The 14,272-nt window shown below is 40.7% G+C and overlaps 1 protein-coding gene across 5 annotated transcripts in view; it reads right to left on the reverse strand.

Moving 5' to 3' along the window:
- Nucleotides 1–14,272, reverse strand: part of ATP8A2 (ATPase phospholipid transporting 8A2) — a 541,088-nt gene that overhangs the window by 201,080 nt on the left and 325,736 nt on the right. For all 5 annotated transcript variants that reach the window (XM_039520497.1, XM_039520502.1, XM_039520500.1 and 2 more), the window contains one exon: nucleotides 8,798–8,908. In XM_039520497.1, coding sequence (XP_039376431.1) covers nucleotides 8,798–8,908 — 111 coding nt within the window. The remainder of the gene's footprint in view (nucleotides 1–8,797; nucleotides 8,909–14,272) is intronic.

Consider the following 14,272-nt stretch of genomic DNA (forward strand, 5'->3'; position numbering starts at 1 on the left):
GCAGGTGTGCCTGTCATGTCACCACCTGCCACAGGAGGGCACTCCAGGCAGGGCCATCTTATGACAGTCCCTTTGGTGCAGTAGGATGTATGCAGCTAAATTCAGCATGAACTGATTGAATACAGGTTATTCCCTGATCAGGCTTATTGACATGTTTTAATGTTGATATGAATTTACAGTTTGTAACTGATTCTCCTCTGAAACCATTATAATTCCACTATAGTCACTGAACTGACACCGGTGCAAGGGAAAGTAGACTCTCCCACCTTCCCCTTTGTTTTTACTGAAACAGGACAAGCAAAAATTACTGAATTGTTTAAAAAGAATTCTAAAGAATAAAAATAGCTTCAAATTAACTAACTTGTAGTGTCAGGAAACAAAACAGGGTTGGAGTTAGTTATAATATGACCTGAAATTTAAAAAAATACTTTTGCTGCACACACAAGGCCTGATTCTGATCTTTTCACACATCAGAACATTGTAATTTCAGATAATTTTTTAACAAAACAAAACCACCATTTCTACAACACAGGACTTCACTTAATCTCTCCAGGATGATTCTTCATGATCAGAGTTTATCTAGCCTCCATAATACTGTATATTCTGCCCTTCCAACATTAAAATGCATTTCCATTGGTGACAAGGATTAATAAGATACAGGAGATGTGTATTTATTTACTACATAGAATTCCTGCTTTGATAAAGCCACAGTTGAAGAGATTGATTACCAATATATTTCATACACAAGAAAAACACCAATTTAACAGGACAGGATCAACATTTTTCTCTTCTTATTAGCTTTCATGTGGGAATTGGAACATTTCATACAGAACAGAGCAAAAACTTCACACACAGAGACCCACTCCTTGTATTTGTCATATTCACCATGTCCAACTAAGGTATACACATCTAAGGGCTCTTTTAGCTCCAGGCATAATACCTCCCACAAATAAAACAGCAAAAGAGATCCTTTCCCGCACCAGGCTTTTGCAATACGCACTGCTACTTGCAGATGTTGCACTAGGCACTCAGAGATTTTGGGACCTAGCCATGGAGCCTAATTTGTCATTCATAATAATGGTACTTTGACTGTTGAAAAATTAACAGCTCTGCCATCTGTAGCATGTATTCCAGAGTATGTTTAGAAGAAACAAACAAGCAAGCAAAAAAGGTATGTGTTTGATCATTTGTGGTTGAACATTTGAAAAATGTTAAATCTAGCACTTGAGGCAAAACCTTTTAATAAAGATGGACTCTCCTCTACTGATTCATGTGCAGCATACATTACTGCAAGGAAAGGAAAAATAGTATGGATTTATCTTTCTGACTGACTCCTTCAAAACTCGTGGGATTAACATACTAAATTAGGAATCCAAAAACAAGAAGTCAATCATGGATTAAAGTTGAAGAAGGGACTAACCTAAGAGCAATTCAAACAATTTCTTTACACAACAGGGGGTTGCAACATAGAATAAACTGTCAGCAGCAGTAATGGAGACTAGCATTTGTACACTGGTACAAGAGGAATTTGGATACATTTTCAAAGAAAGAAAAATCAAAGGGTATAGTCAATTCCTAGACATTTTTGGATTAGGGTGATGTGATATGCATAAACCATATCTCGTTTTATTTGAAACAACAATTTGGAAGGCCATTTTAAATATCTGCTTTACGGCCTTCATAATAATTAATTATAGTTTTACTGAATTTTTCTGGTTAGTTGTTTGGCTGTATTTTATGCTGACCTAGATCTTTCAGCAAAAGTTGTGTTACTCCTGGGTATGAAGCTGATAAAAAGAGATTCCATACAGAAAAGGACAACTCTGAAATAAGGACTTTTTTTAAAGTATAAAAATACAAACTGCTGAATTTTACCTACTTAGGTTCTTATACTGCATCCATCACCATGGTATCTGAGCTTCTTATGAGGATATGATGCTCTAGTTAAAGTCTGAATCATATTATTTGGATGTTACAGATGGACATTTACAAAGATGTATGCAAAAATGTATGTATGTGAGATTTATGTCTAATTAGTGGCACACCTGCTGCTACAAGTATACATGTAGATTGGGTATTTGCACATACAAACTTAAGTTTCCTAAGTGGCTATTTGTGTGGGTAAATAACAAATTTGTGTGCCCAATCACGATAAGGAACTCAATTGTCTGCATACCTTTGTGTGTAGCTCTAGGTTTTTAAGTGATTTTGAAAGTTTGGCCCTACAATTGCATAGCCTGAATACATCTGTATTTTGAATACTTGATAAAATGATGTATTATTATTTAGAAAAATTTGTTACAAAATGACTTCTTATAACTTCAATTATGATACCTACCACTTGAAAATGTCAGACCTGGATATTTTGTAGTGTCTTAGGGGATAGGCTGAATCCTCTCTGCCATTTTAGATTCCAAGGATGAAATCCTTATGGCTGCTTCTGATAAAAATTAAGATTTTTAAGTGTTTTTACAACAAAAACAGCATTTTAAAAACAAAATGCTGCTTTAACTATTTCAAATGTGGTTTCAGGCTAAGTAGTCTTTTGGACAGGTCAAAAAGGGTGGTCACAAGGAGGACTTCACAGGTTATGCATAACCCAATCTTGTGGGACTCCCACACAGGGGCGGCTCCAGGCCCCAGCACGCCAAGCGCGTGCTTGGGGCGGCATGCCGCGGGGGGGCGCTCTGCTGGTCGCCGGGAGGGCGGCAGGCGGCTCCAGTGGACCTCCCGCAGGCGTGCCTGCAGAGGGTCTGCTGGTCCCGCGGCTTCGGTGGAGCATCCGCAGGCACGCCTGCCGGAGGTCCACCGGAGCCGCAAGACCAGCGACCGGCAGAGCGCCCCCCACGGTGTGCCGCCGTGCTTGGGGCGGCGAAATGGCTAGAGCCGCCCCTGCTCCCAAATCTGACACATTTTTAAAAGTAAGTTTATCTAAGCAGTAATAATTTTACTTAGACTTTTTTTAAGAGCTTAATTGAGTTCCAAATGGGAAAACTATGAGGCTGATGGCTTAGTGCCTTATTCTCCTCTAGCACATTTGTTCGCTTTCTCCCTTGCTGCCTTTACATATAGAAAAAAAACCTATTAAAATCTATAAAGCTACCATCATCAAATCTTGCCTTAAGATTTATATCTGTCATGATGACTAGAAAACCTGGCCATCTGACAATGGCTAGGCAGATGGTGAGCTGAGAAAAGTGCTATTTATAACTCATTCCTCTTACTGACACCTCATCCTCCCATCAGTACCCCTTCTCAGTTTCTTCCACCTGTTGAGTCTTGTCACAGTCCTAGACAGTGCTTCAGAGGTCTCACAATCATTTTTATTTGTTGTATAGTACCTAGTACAAGGGGGCCTTGATCCTTAATTGGGGCAGGTAGGCTTTACTGTACTAACTTAACTCATTTGTTCCAATGAAGGACCAGCACTCCTTTCCTGTGTAATTCTCTCTGACCTGGCCACTGCCTTCCATATACTGATCAAGGTACCACTCACGAATGGTTTGAACTTTTCCCTGGCATTTCTGGTATCTTCTTTGATCTTGTCATGTTTCAACTTCTAAGCATGACATGAAAGAGGTTCCGGTGTCCTTTTACATTTGAAATCAGCTATATATCTATCATAGCTCTGATATCATCAGAGAGACTTGATATCATCTGTAGTGAAATATCTGTTTCACATCTGTTGGATAGATCTCTTATTTCACCAGCTGGTATAAAGGCAGGTAAATAAATAACTGAATGGGATGGAGACTTGTAATGAGGCCCAGCTATTTGTCTGTAGAGTCTGTTTGCTGACTTCATGTTTCAGGGGTGACTCTGGGACAGCATAAAAGTGCAGTGTGAAGATTTAAGTAATCTTCTCCTGCAGACAGACAACAGGAATCTAGGAGTAAACCTGGCAAAAAGGCATTTTATTTGGGTTGTGCTCCTCTTACCATCTTGGTCATTTTACAAACAGAATTACCCTCTCAGTTCAGTGCCTGGCAGAACATGGAAACTTCACTGCTGATTTTGCTGAACCTGCTCTATGGATAGAGGGCCTGATTCTCATTTACAGAAAGGTCTCTTTGAACTGCACTGGCTGCATAACTGGGCCTTAAGTGAGTGAAAATTACATTTACATCTTCTTTAAGACACTGCCAGAATGGCACATAGGGGTCTTGGGGCAAAGGAGAATCGAGCCCAAAAGACTTTAATTTCCAGGGCTGTCATTCTTGGACGTTTCATTAGCATTAACGTTCACTTCATTTAAAAACAAAAAGCACAAACATTAAATGGACTCCAATCCAAATTTGCAAAGTACGAGGACTTAGTTTTTTCTTGATGTTTTCCTACATTCTCTTTCATCTAAGGGCTCTATTCTGCTCCAACGTTTTAGTCCTCTTGTCACAGGAGACAGCTTTAATATGAGTGTACATTCCAGCAGCAATGAATGCAGCTAAACAGCAAGCTCATGTATTTAGAGAACTTAATACAACCCCACCCCCATTCACAAAAATACCATCACACCCATTGAACAAAGAAGTGACCAGTGTCAGCTCAGCAGACTCTAGTGCAAGTAACACCTACAGCACAAAAAGGGTGAGTGCATTGGATATTTAAACCCAGAATTTTGAATACCTTTCCAAGGAGTTGGAGGAAATTAATCACAAAAGCGTGGAAAGTCACGGTGAGTGCGATGATATTGCTAGATTCCTCCTTGTACTCTCACTAGGTACATTTCTGGGACCAATTTTTAAATCTGCTACTGGTTTTGAGCTATATGATGATCCATGCACCCAGAGATGTTGGAGAAAGAGGGCAAAGGACAAGTTCTTCAGACAGTTCTTCATTCTTTGTTTAACCCATATTTGCTCCTCTCCTAACTGAAGCTCTCTGACTTTCATGCCTGTTTGTACTCAGGCTTCCTCATTGAGAACAATCTCTTATTTCTACTCTGTGGCTTGTATGAGAGGAGGCAGGAACAAAAAGAATTACGAGACTCGGTATTGCAGACCTGTGAAATTCAGTTACATAAAGCTTACCTCAGGTGTTAAACCTCCAGTGAAATAAAACACATAACAGTAGAAAAAGCATAACTAACAGCCCTGTCACTCTGACAGACATGCTCTTCAGTTCAACTCTAAAAATATTTACTCAGAATAGTCTTTTGAAAATTAGCTTGGAATGTAATTCAGGTACAAATTCTGGTTTCTCTGTGATGTCGAAGAAAAATCTCTCTGCACATGGCAAGTCAAAACAGACAGTGGGAGGTAAAGCCCGAGCTTGTTCAGAGTGTCAGGGAACAAACAATAATACTGCAGCAGCTACTCAAGGGTGTGCACGACTGTAGATGGAGCGGGGAGTCTCACGAGCTATGGGGTTTGTGTCATGGTGGAGCTTCTCTTTTCTGTGTTCACCGCCCCACAAAAAGAGTGAATGGCACTCAAAGGCCTCATGCTAAAAATGCAAAACGTCATTCTTGTGTAAAGCAAAAAGTTTAATTGTGGTCTGGAAAGTGACTCCAGGAATAGTGGCCTGGGGTTCCATATTTGTTGTATCTTAATTTCGAGGTCAATTTTGCTAAGTTTATAGATATAATTTTTTTCCAAAGTGCCAGTGCTGAAAACTCAACATGGCAGCTGAAAATCAAAAATGAGTGCTCTCAGGGTTGGGTATCATCACTAGTATCAATTCTGTAAGTCAGTTCCTGCCCTCAGTTACACAGGTGCAACCCCATGGGCTTCAAATTCTGCTCCCACCTATACCCCATTGCCAGCAGCAACTTCCTTGTGAATGAATCTTACATATATGTAATGCAGATGTACAGGTGCAACTGGGGGCATGATATGGCCATGCAACAGAAACTATTGTTATTAACAATTCTGTTATGCAGATGCATTAGTCAGAATGGAATCCATCTCATTCTTAGCTGTACTGGCTCTGCAGTGCCAACAGAATGAAAGGAGTAAAAGTTAATTTGTCAATGAAGCAAGGAGACTGGACTCTGAACATCCAAAGGAGGCAGATGAGGATAGAAAGAAGAGGCCATCTTTACACAGGGTACTTTCAGAGTAGACATGCATTTTAAGCATCATCTCAGGACATCTTATGGTTAAGGCTGCGAGTCTGTCATGGAGTCACAGAAATAATGGATTCTGTGACTTTCTGGGACCTCAGTGAATTCTGTAGCAGCCAGTGCGGCTGACCCCAGGGCCGCCCAATCAGCCCCAGCCTCCCTGTACCCTGGAGCACCAGCGGCACCCCAAGCTGCCTCCCAACCACTCCCCTCCCTCCTCCCCCAAGTACCAGTGGCACCCTGGGCTGCCACCCCCTAGGCACCAGTAGCACCCCGGGCACCTGAGCACCAGCAATGCCTGGAGCTCCCCCCAAGCCCAGAACACCAGCAGCACCTCTGAAGTCCCCCAGAGCTCCTAAGATTTAGTCAGGGGTATTTATAGTAGAAGTCATGGACAGGTCAGGGGTCGTGAATTTTTTTTACTGCCCTGTGACCTGTCCATGTCTTTTACTAAAAATACCCGTGACTAAATCTTAGCCTTACTTATGGTTAGGAAGACCCCTCCCCACAACAAGATGATTTAACAGAAACACCTCAGGCTTGAGGTCACAAAGTTCACCACCAATCTTCAGCCATTCCATGAGTGGATTTCTAAGCCTTTTCACATCGGGGGAGTTATAATTTAGCCCTATAGTATTATACAATATTTTTATTAGTTGTAACAAGTAATTATTGAAGCAGAGTCATGTTATACAATAATCTATAAGAAACACAGTATTTTTTTTTAAAAAGTCTATGAAATGGAAATAGAACTCCTAGAGAAAGAAAAGTAATTGTGAAGCTGCTAAGGGTATTCCAAACAAAGAGAGAAAAAAATGCCTATTTAAAAAAAAAATTGGCAATGCCCCATTAATTATTCATACTAATTATTCAGCACTAATGAATACAATTATTCTCATCTCCAGCAACAATTAGATCCTCTTATTGAAAATGGCTTTGTAAATATGAGCCAAAAAACTGGCTAGAAAAATATTCAGTGAGTGAGATCAGGTCATGCTAGAACCCTCCCATCTCCTAAATGCCTTGTCTGAAAACTTTATGAAAATTTCTACACTATGATAAGATCATGCCTGTGAAATATCAGATACATGGATTTAAGTTTTGGCAAAGACAGAGGACAATCAGAATCTCTCTTATAATGAAGGAGAATTTATAACCTTAGCCCAAATAAATTTGTTAGTCTCTAAGGCAGGGGTGGGCAAACTTTTTGAGCCGAGGGCCACATCTGGGTGGGGAAATTGTATGTGGGGCCAGGGCAATGGGTTGGGGTGTGGGAGGGCGTGTGGGGTGTGTGGGGGTGTGTGTGTGGTGTGCAGGAAAGGGCTCAGGGTAAGGGGTTGGGGTGCACAGGGGTGCAGGGAGCTCAGGGCAGGGGACTGGGGTGCAGGAGGGGTGCAGGGTGTACGAGGGGGCTCAGAGCAGGGAGTTGGAGTGCAGGAGGAGTGCGAGGTGCAGGCAGGGGGCTTAGGGCAGGGAGTTGGGGGGTAGGGTGCTCCACGTGCACTGTCCTTGCCACGCCTCCAGGTACCTCCCCCGAAGCTCCCATTGGCTGTGGTCCCCCATTCCTGGCGAATAGAAGCTGTGGGAGGCGGTGCCTGGAGTTAAGGGCAACGCACACATAGCCCTCTACACACACACCCCCCCGGCCGGGGGCCGCTTCTGAGAGCGGCGCCAGGCCCGCGGCGCCACGGGGGGGCAATCCCATGGTCCGGATCCAAAGCCCTGAGGGGCCGAATCTGGCCCGTGGACTGTAGTTTGCCCACCCCTGCACTAAGGTGCCACAAGGACTCCTCATTGTTTTAGGAGAAACTAGTGTCTCTCCATACTATTCTGCAAAACTGAAATTGCTGTATATCATTCTTAGCTATACTACTCTCACACCAAAAGAGAGTACAGTACTATGGTACTGATGGGCTGAATGCACTACTGACATAGAAGCAGTTGGAAATGATACTTTGACTCTTCAATACTATGGCAGCTGACCACATGTAGTAAATAGACTTTGAACTGTATTGGAAATGATAAACTCCAAAAGTAGAGGTCATTCAGATACATAAGAAAAAAATGGAACATGTTTGCTGAGAACTTCTGTTCTCCATGAGAATAATACATGCATAAAGATTATCAGACCCTGAGGGAATCAGATATATACACCGACCATGGTATGATTTATTGAACAGTAAAACATTTCTGACCTACTGTCTCCTGTAATCTATTCTAAGTGGCTGGCTAATTACAAGGTTCTCATTTTGTTGTTTATTATCCCTCCCTCTTAAAATCTATTTATTGGAAAGAATGAAAAAAAACCTTCAACTATTTTTTTTAAATGATTTTGAGCACTGGTTCAGCAACACGGAATTTGCCATACCAGATCAGATGATTGATCCATCAAATCTGGTGTCCTCATGATGTACACGGCCAAATGTGCAATAACGTCCATTAGGGAATGATTCTTCCTGACCATTGCTACAATCAGTTTGAAACATGATATTTGATTTCTCCCAAATCTTAACAGGCATAACTACACATAGTATTAAAGGTCATAAATGTATCCAACCTCTTTTAAAATCCAGCTTCGCTATGTGACATATTTTGGCAGCGAACTCCACAAAATGAATACATGTCAGGCAAAGAGCATTTCTTTTTGCTTCAAAATTAAATGTTAATAATTTAATTTTAATTTACTAATTGCAATTGTTACTGTTTGCCAAAGTCCATCCTCTTGACTGTTCTTACCTCAATAATATACAAGACCACATTCTTGTAGAAGCAATACAATATGCATTTGGTCACTCGATTGTAACTCCAGGCTCCATGGACTAATAATAGTTTCTCCAAGTAAGAAAACTAGAAAAAGAAAAATGGACATAAGTAAAATAGCCTCACATTTTACAACTCTCTACATAAAGTAAATGAAATTTAGATCAGCTATTAAATCCATTCCAAGAACTTCCTTTCCATGAGAGTAATTTTGACAGATTATTACCCACAAACAAAATGTTAAAAAAAAGTCACAGCAAAACAGTCCTTTTTGAGAATAAATCTTTTAAACATGATTCCATACATTTGGTCTTCATTTGCTTTAAACAGGAAGAAGCATTCAATTATTATAACTATCCTGATAGAAAAATGAGGCAAGGTTAACATAATAGGGCCTACTGGATTAAATATAAATGTGAACTCTTATTTCATGGCAAGAGAAGATGACTGTGTTTGAGGGTTTAATAATAAGTGTGTGGTACAAGGCTCTTCTCTGTGTTTTAAAAGGAGCAATATGGTAATTAGAAATATTCTGGGCTAAAATGGAGACTCAGGTAGAGTGCTTAAAAGAAAAAAGAATATTACCAGCTTTTGAAAGAAGATGGGAACAAATACATTTTTATTAACATGTACAGTTCACTCGATAATAAAAAATATGGTCACAATACAAGCATCTAAAACAAGTAGTATATTCCTTTTTTCCCCTTAAATAAACCCAATTAATAAATGAATCTAATGTTTATGGAAATTGGTGCCTAATACTGGTTTGAACCACAAAGATGACTCAGTTCTACTCCTATTTAATTCAATGGGATTTCTCACATTGCCTTCAATGAGAGCAAGATCAAGCCCACATTGTGGGCAGGAAATGTGTCTGTCACACAGGCTCTGTCAAGGAACCCACCTGTGACTTTTAACATTCCTTTCAGTTCAACCTCAGGCCTCCCATGAGAAGAGAATGAATTTCACCATTTTGTGTGGTGGTTTTGGGGAACCAAAAGGATGCCAAACTCCTGGTTTCCACTTCTGGGGTAGTGATATGCCACCTCAAAAGGTTTGGAGTTCAAGTTTCAAATTCTAATTCAAATTTATTATTCATCCAAAGCCCATTTGAAACTCTGGGATCTCCAAACATGAGCTAGAAATTTCATGATCTATAGCCTCTCTCCCAAGATCTCCAGGACTTAATGCATTTGCTGCAAATACCACAAGAACAGGCTCTCTGGTGGTATTTCAGCAAAATAATAGAAAACAAAGCAAGCCACATTATAATTCAGTTTGGATTCAGTCTCTATCCAGCCTGCATCAGGATTGGAAAGTAGATAACCAAAAGTGAATGGCTAATAAATGTACTAACCCATTAACTACCTACCAACCTACTCTCTCTCTTCAGTCCTGCCACAACTTCAGTGCTTCCCAAGATTCATCCTTTGACAGTGAGGCATATAGTGTGAACTCCAGCAAGGCTGGCATGTATTTTATTGATATACTGTAGAATGACCCATAGAGGAAAAACTGCACAAATGGTAAACACATACGATTTTAACAATAATTTAGTTACTATCATGCTACTCACGGGGTTTGTAATTGCTCAAGAAAATGCAAAAGTGCTACCTAAAACAGCTGAGGAAATGATGCCACTCTGAAAGAATAAGGTTCAGATACTTTAAATACATGTGAGTTGTCCCACTGAGCAGTGGCAAGGAATTAAATAAAACAGCCATATTTTATTTTAACAGAGCTCAGTGGAGCTACTGACATGCATTTAGTTACTTACATGAGTAAGTGTTTGCAGGAAGATGGGGGGTCTAATAATAAGTGAGATACAGAGCATACGTGGGTGCCAGGAGATTTATAAATTGTAAGACCAAAAGGAACCATTATGATCATCTACTCTGACCTCCTGCATAACACAGGCCATAGAACTTCTTCCAGCAATTTGTGCATCAAACCACAGCTTCTGCTTGAGCTATAACATATCTTCTAGAAAGATATCCAGTCCTGATCTAAAAATGAGAGGTGCACTACCAAATAAAAAGGTGTTTTTAGAGTACCAGTACTCATTATTTAATACAACTGGTGAAATATAGGAAAAAGAAAACATCTAGAATACAACCCAGGCTTTCCTAGGAACAAAACTGAACCACAAACTCAACATTTATTTTAAAGGAAGAATTTCCCTGAGCACTTTTCCCCTTTAAAGGATTCAAAAAAGCAATGGTCCCAAGACACTCCAGATTACTCCTCTGGATATAAAGTATCTTCTCAATAAAAAGCTTTATTAAATTTTAGAACCACGTAAAGAACCTCAGTATTTTGGTTTAGGAATTCTTTGAAAATGAATCGTGGGGACAATAACATTTAAAAAAAAAGATGATTCAAACATCCTCTCTGTATGAATGGAAGTTATTCTTTGGGGCTCTGGGTCAGAGGCAAACTTCCTTTTTATTTGTTTAGTTCATTATATGATTCCTCGTGGAATCCTTAGTGAGTCTTTATATAGAGCTTTATTTTTCCACGTGTCCACTTCTGGAATCACTGGATTGGAAGTATCATTTGGGTATAAGATACTACATTACAGTGGTCTACTTAAATTACTCAGAAGAACGTTCTCTCTTCAAGGCATGCATATAATTTCCACTAAAGTTCTTCCTCAATGCAGAAATATATGGTAACAATATACCATATGAAGCCAAAGTTTTCCTTTTGAAAACTATTTAATGTTATTTTAGAATAGTATTTCTCCTATTGCAAATAACTCTGTCTTATTTTACTAATCAGCACACAACACAGATTTGATTCACGATAACACAGCACTATACTGTAATCTTTCAGGTAATAAAAACACTCTTCTCCCATCTAAAACAAACAGTTCCATGTTATTTTAAATTTTGTTTCCAAAATTAAAACTGCATGTTATTGTTGCCAGCAACTTAAATAAAAGCATTAACTATACCTAGGGTTGTCAATTAATCACAGTTAACTCATGCGATTAACTCAAAAAAATTAATCGCACTTATAACAATAGAATACCAATTGAAATTTATTACCGTATATACTCGATCATAAGCCAGTTCATTTATAAGCTGACCTCCCCCAAGATGGAGAAGTAAAATGGAAAATTTTTATAACCCGTTCATAAGCCAACCCTGTAATTCAGGGGTCAGCAAACTTTGGCTCCTGGGCCATCAGCATAAGCCGCTGGCAGGCAGAGTTGGTTTGTTTACCCGGAGGGTCCACAGGCACGGAGGTAACCCTAAGTAAACAAAGTGTCCCGGCACACCAGCTGCTTACCCTGGCAGGCTGGGACAGCAACTGGTGGGGAAATTTTTTTTGGGGGGGGGGAGAAGCTGGGAGTCAGGGGAGTAACCCCTGTGACCACCCCCCACATGACCCCATCCCTAGCCCAGGACCCCCACACTCTCCCCATCCCATCCCTTCCCACCTTATCTGGGGAGGGCCAGGGGAGGATGTCTCTGACCTGTCTGGAGGTGCTCCAGCAGGCTGGGCAGCGCGGCCGCACCTTGCTCTTGTGTGCCAGACCGGGCGGTGCGTCCGCAGCATGTTCCAGTGGGCTGGGCCAGGCAGCATGGCAGCAGTGTGCTCCGGCAGGCTAGGCGGCATGGCCACAGCCTGCTCTGGGGGGCAGGGCCGAGTAGCACGGCTGCAGCCTGCCAGCCCCAGAGCTGCAGCTGCCTGCAGCTGCTTTGGAGGCTGGGGGGAGAGCAGCATGGCCAGAAGCAGAGACACTCTGGCCCCACCTCTTCCCTTCTGGCTCTGCTGGATGTGCTGCCTCCCCTTGCTCCCTCTGTTGGGGGCTGTGTCCCACCTCTCTCTCTCTACAGCCATTCATAAGCCAACCCCCTTCTCTGGTGCTTCCCTTTTTTACTAAAAAAATTCGGCTTATGAATGAGTATATACAGTAAATATTTTTGGATGCTTTTCTACATTTTCAATATTGATTTCAATTACAACACAGAATACAAAGTGCACAATGCTCACTTTATATTATTATTTCTGATTACAAATATATGCACTCTAAAAATGATAAACAAAAGAAATAGTATTTTTCAATTCACCTCATACAAGTACTGAAGTGCAATCTCTTTAGCGTAAAAGCGTAACTTAGCAATGCATATTTTTTTATTATATAACTGCATTCAAAAACAAAACAATGTAAAACTTTAAAGCCTACAAGTCCACTCGGTCCTATTTCTTATTCTGCCAATTGCTAAGACAAACAAGTTTGTTTACATTGACTGGAGATACTGCTGCCAGCTTCTTATTTACAATGTCACCTGAAAGTGAGAACAGGCATTCACATGGCACTGTTGCATGGTATTTACATGCCAGATATGCTAAACATTTGTATGCCCCTTCATGCTCTGGCCACCATTCCAAAGGACATGCTTTCATGCTGATGATGCACATTAAAAAAAATAATGCGTCAATTAAATTTGTGACTGTACTCCTTGGGAGGAGACTTGTATGTCTCCTGCTCTATTTTACCCACATTCTGCATATATTTCATGTTATACAGTTTTGGGTGATGACCCAGCACATGTTTCGTTTTAAGAACACTTTCACAGCAGATTTGACAAAACACAAAGAAGGTACCACTGTGAGATTTCTAAAAATGGCTACAGCACTCGACCCAAGGTTTAAGAATCTGAAATTCCTTCCAAAATCTGAGAGGGACGAGGTGTGGAGTATGCTTTTAGAAGTCTTAAAAGAGTAACACTCTGATGCGGAAACTACAGCACCCAAACCACCCAAAAATAAAAATCAACCTTCTGCTGGTGGCATCTGACTCAGAAGATGAAAATTAACATGCGTCAGTCCGCACTGCTTTGGATAGTTATTAAGCTGAACCCATCATCAGCATAGAAGCATGTCCCCTTGAATAAGTGGTTGAAGCATGAAGGGACATATGAATCTTTAATGCATCTGGCTCGTAAATATCTTGCAATGCCAGCTACAACAGTGCCATGCGAATGCCTGTTTTCACTTTCAGGTGACATTGTAAACAAGAAGCAGGCAGCATTATCTCCTTCAAATTGCAACCAATCTTGTTTGTTGGAGTGACTGGCTGACCAAGAAGTAGGACTGAGTGGACATGTAGGCTCTAAAGTTTTACATTGTTTTATGTATGGGAGGGATAGCTCAGTGGTTTGAACATTGGCCTGCTAAAGCCAGGGTTGTGAGCTCAACCCTTGAGGGGGCCATTTGGGGATTTAGTTGGGGATCGGTCCTGCGTTGAGCAAGGGGTTGGACTAGATGACCTCCTGAGGTCCCTGACAGTCTATGATTTTTGATTGCAGGGTTTTTTTGTACATAATTCTACATTTGTAAGTTCAACTTTCATGACAGAGAGATTGCACTACAGTACTTGCATGAGGTGAAAAAAACTTTTGTTTTTCTACAGTGCAAATATTTGTAATAAAAAAATAA

This window comes from Mauremys reevesii, linkage group 1 (assembly GCF_016161935.1).
Source record: "Mauremys reevesii isolate NIE-2019 linkage group 1, ASM1616193v1, whole genome shotgun sequence".
Taxonomy (NCBI): domain Eukaryota; kingdom Metazoa; phylum Chordata; order Testudines; family Geoemydidae; genus Mauremys; species Mauremys reevesii.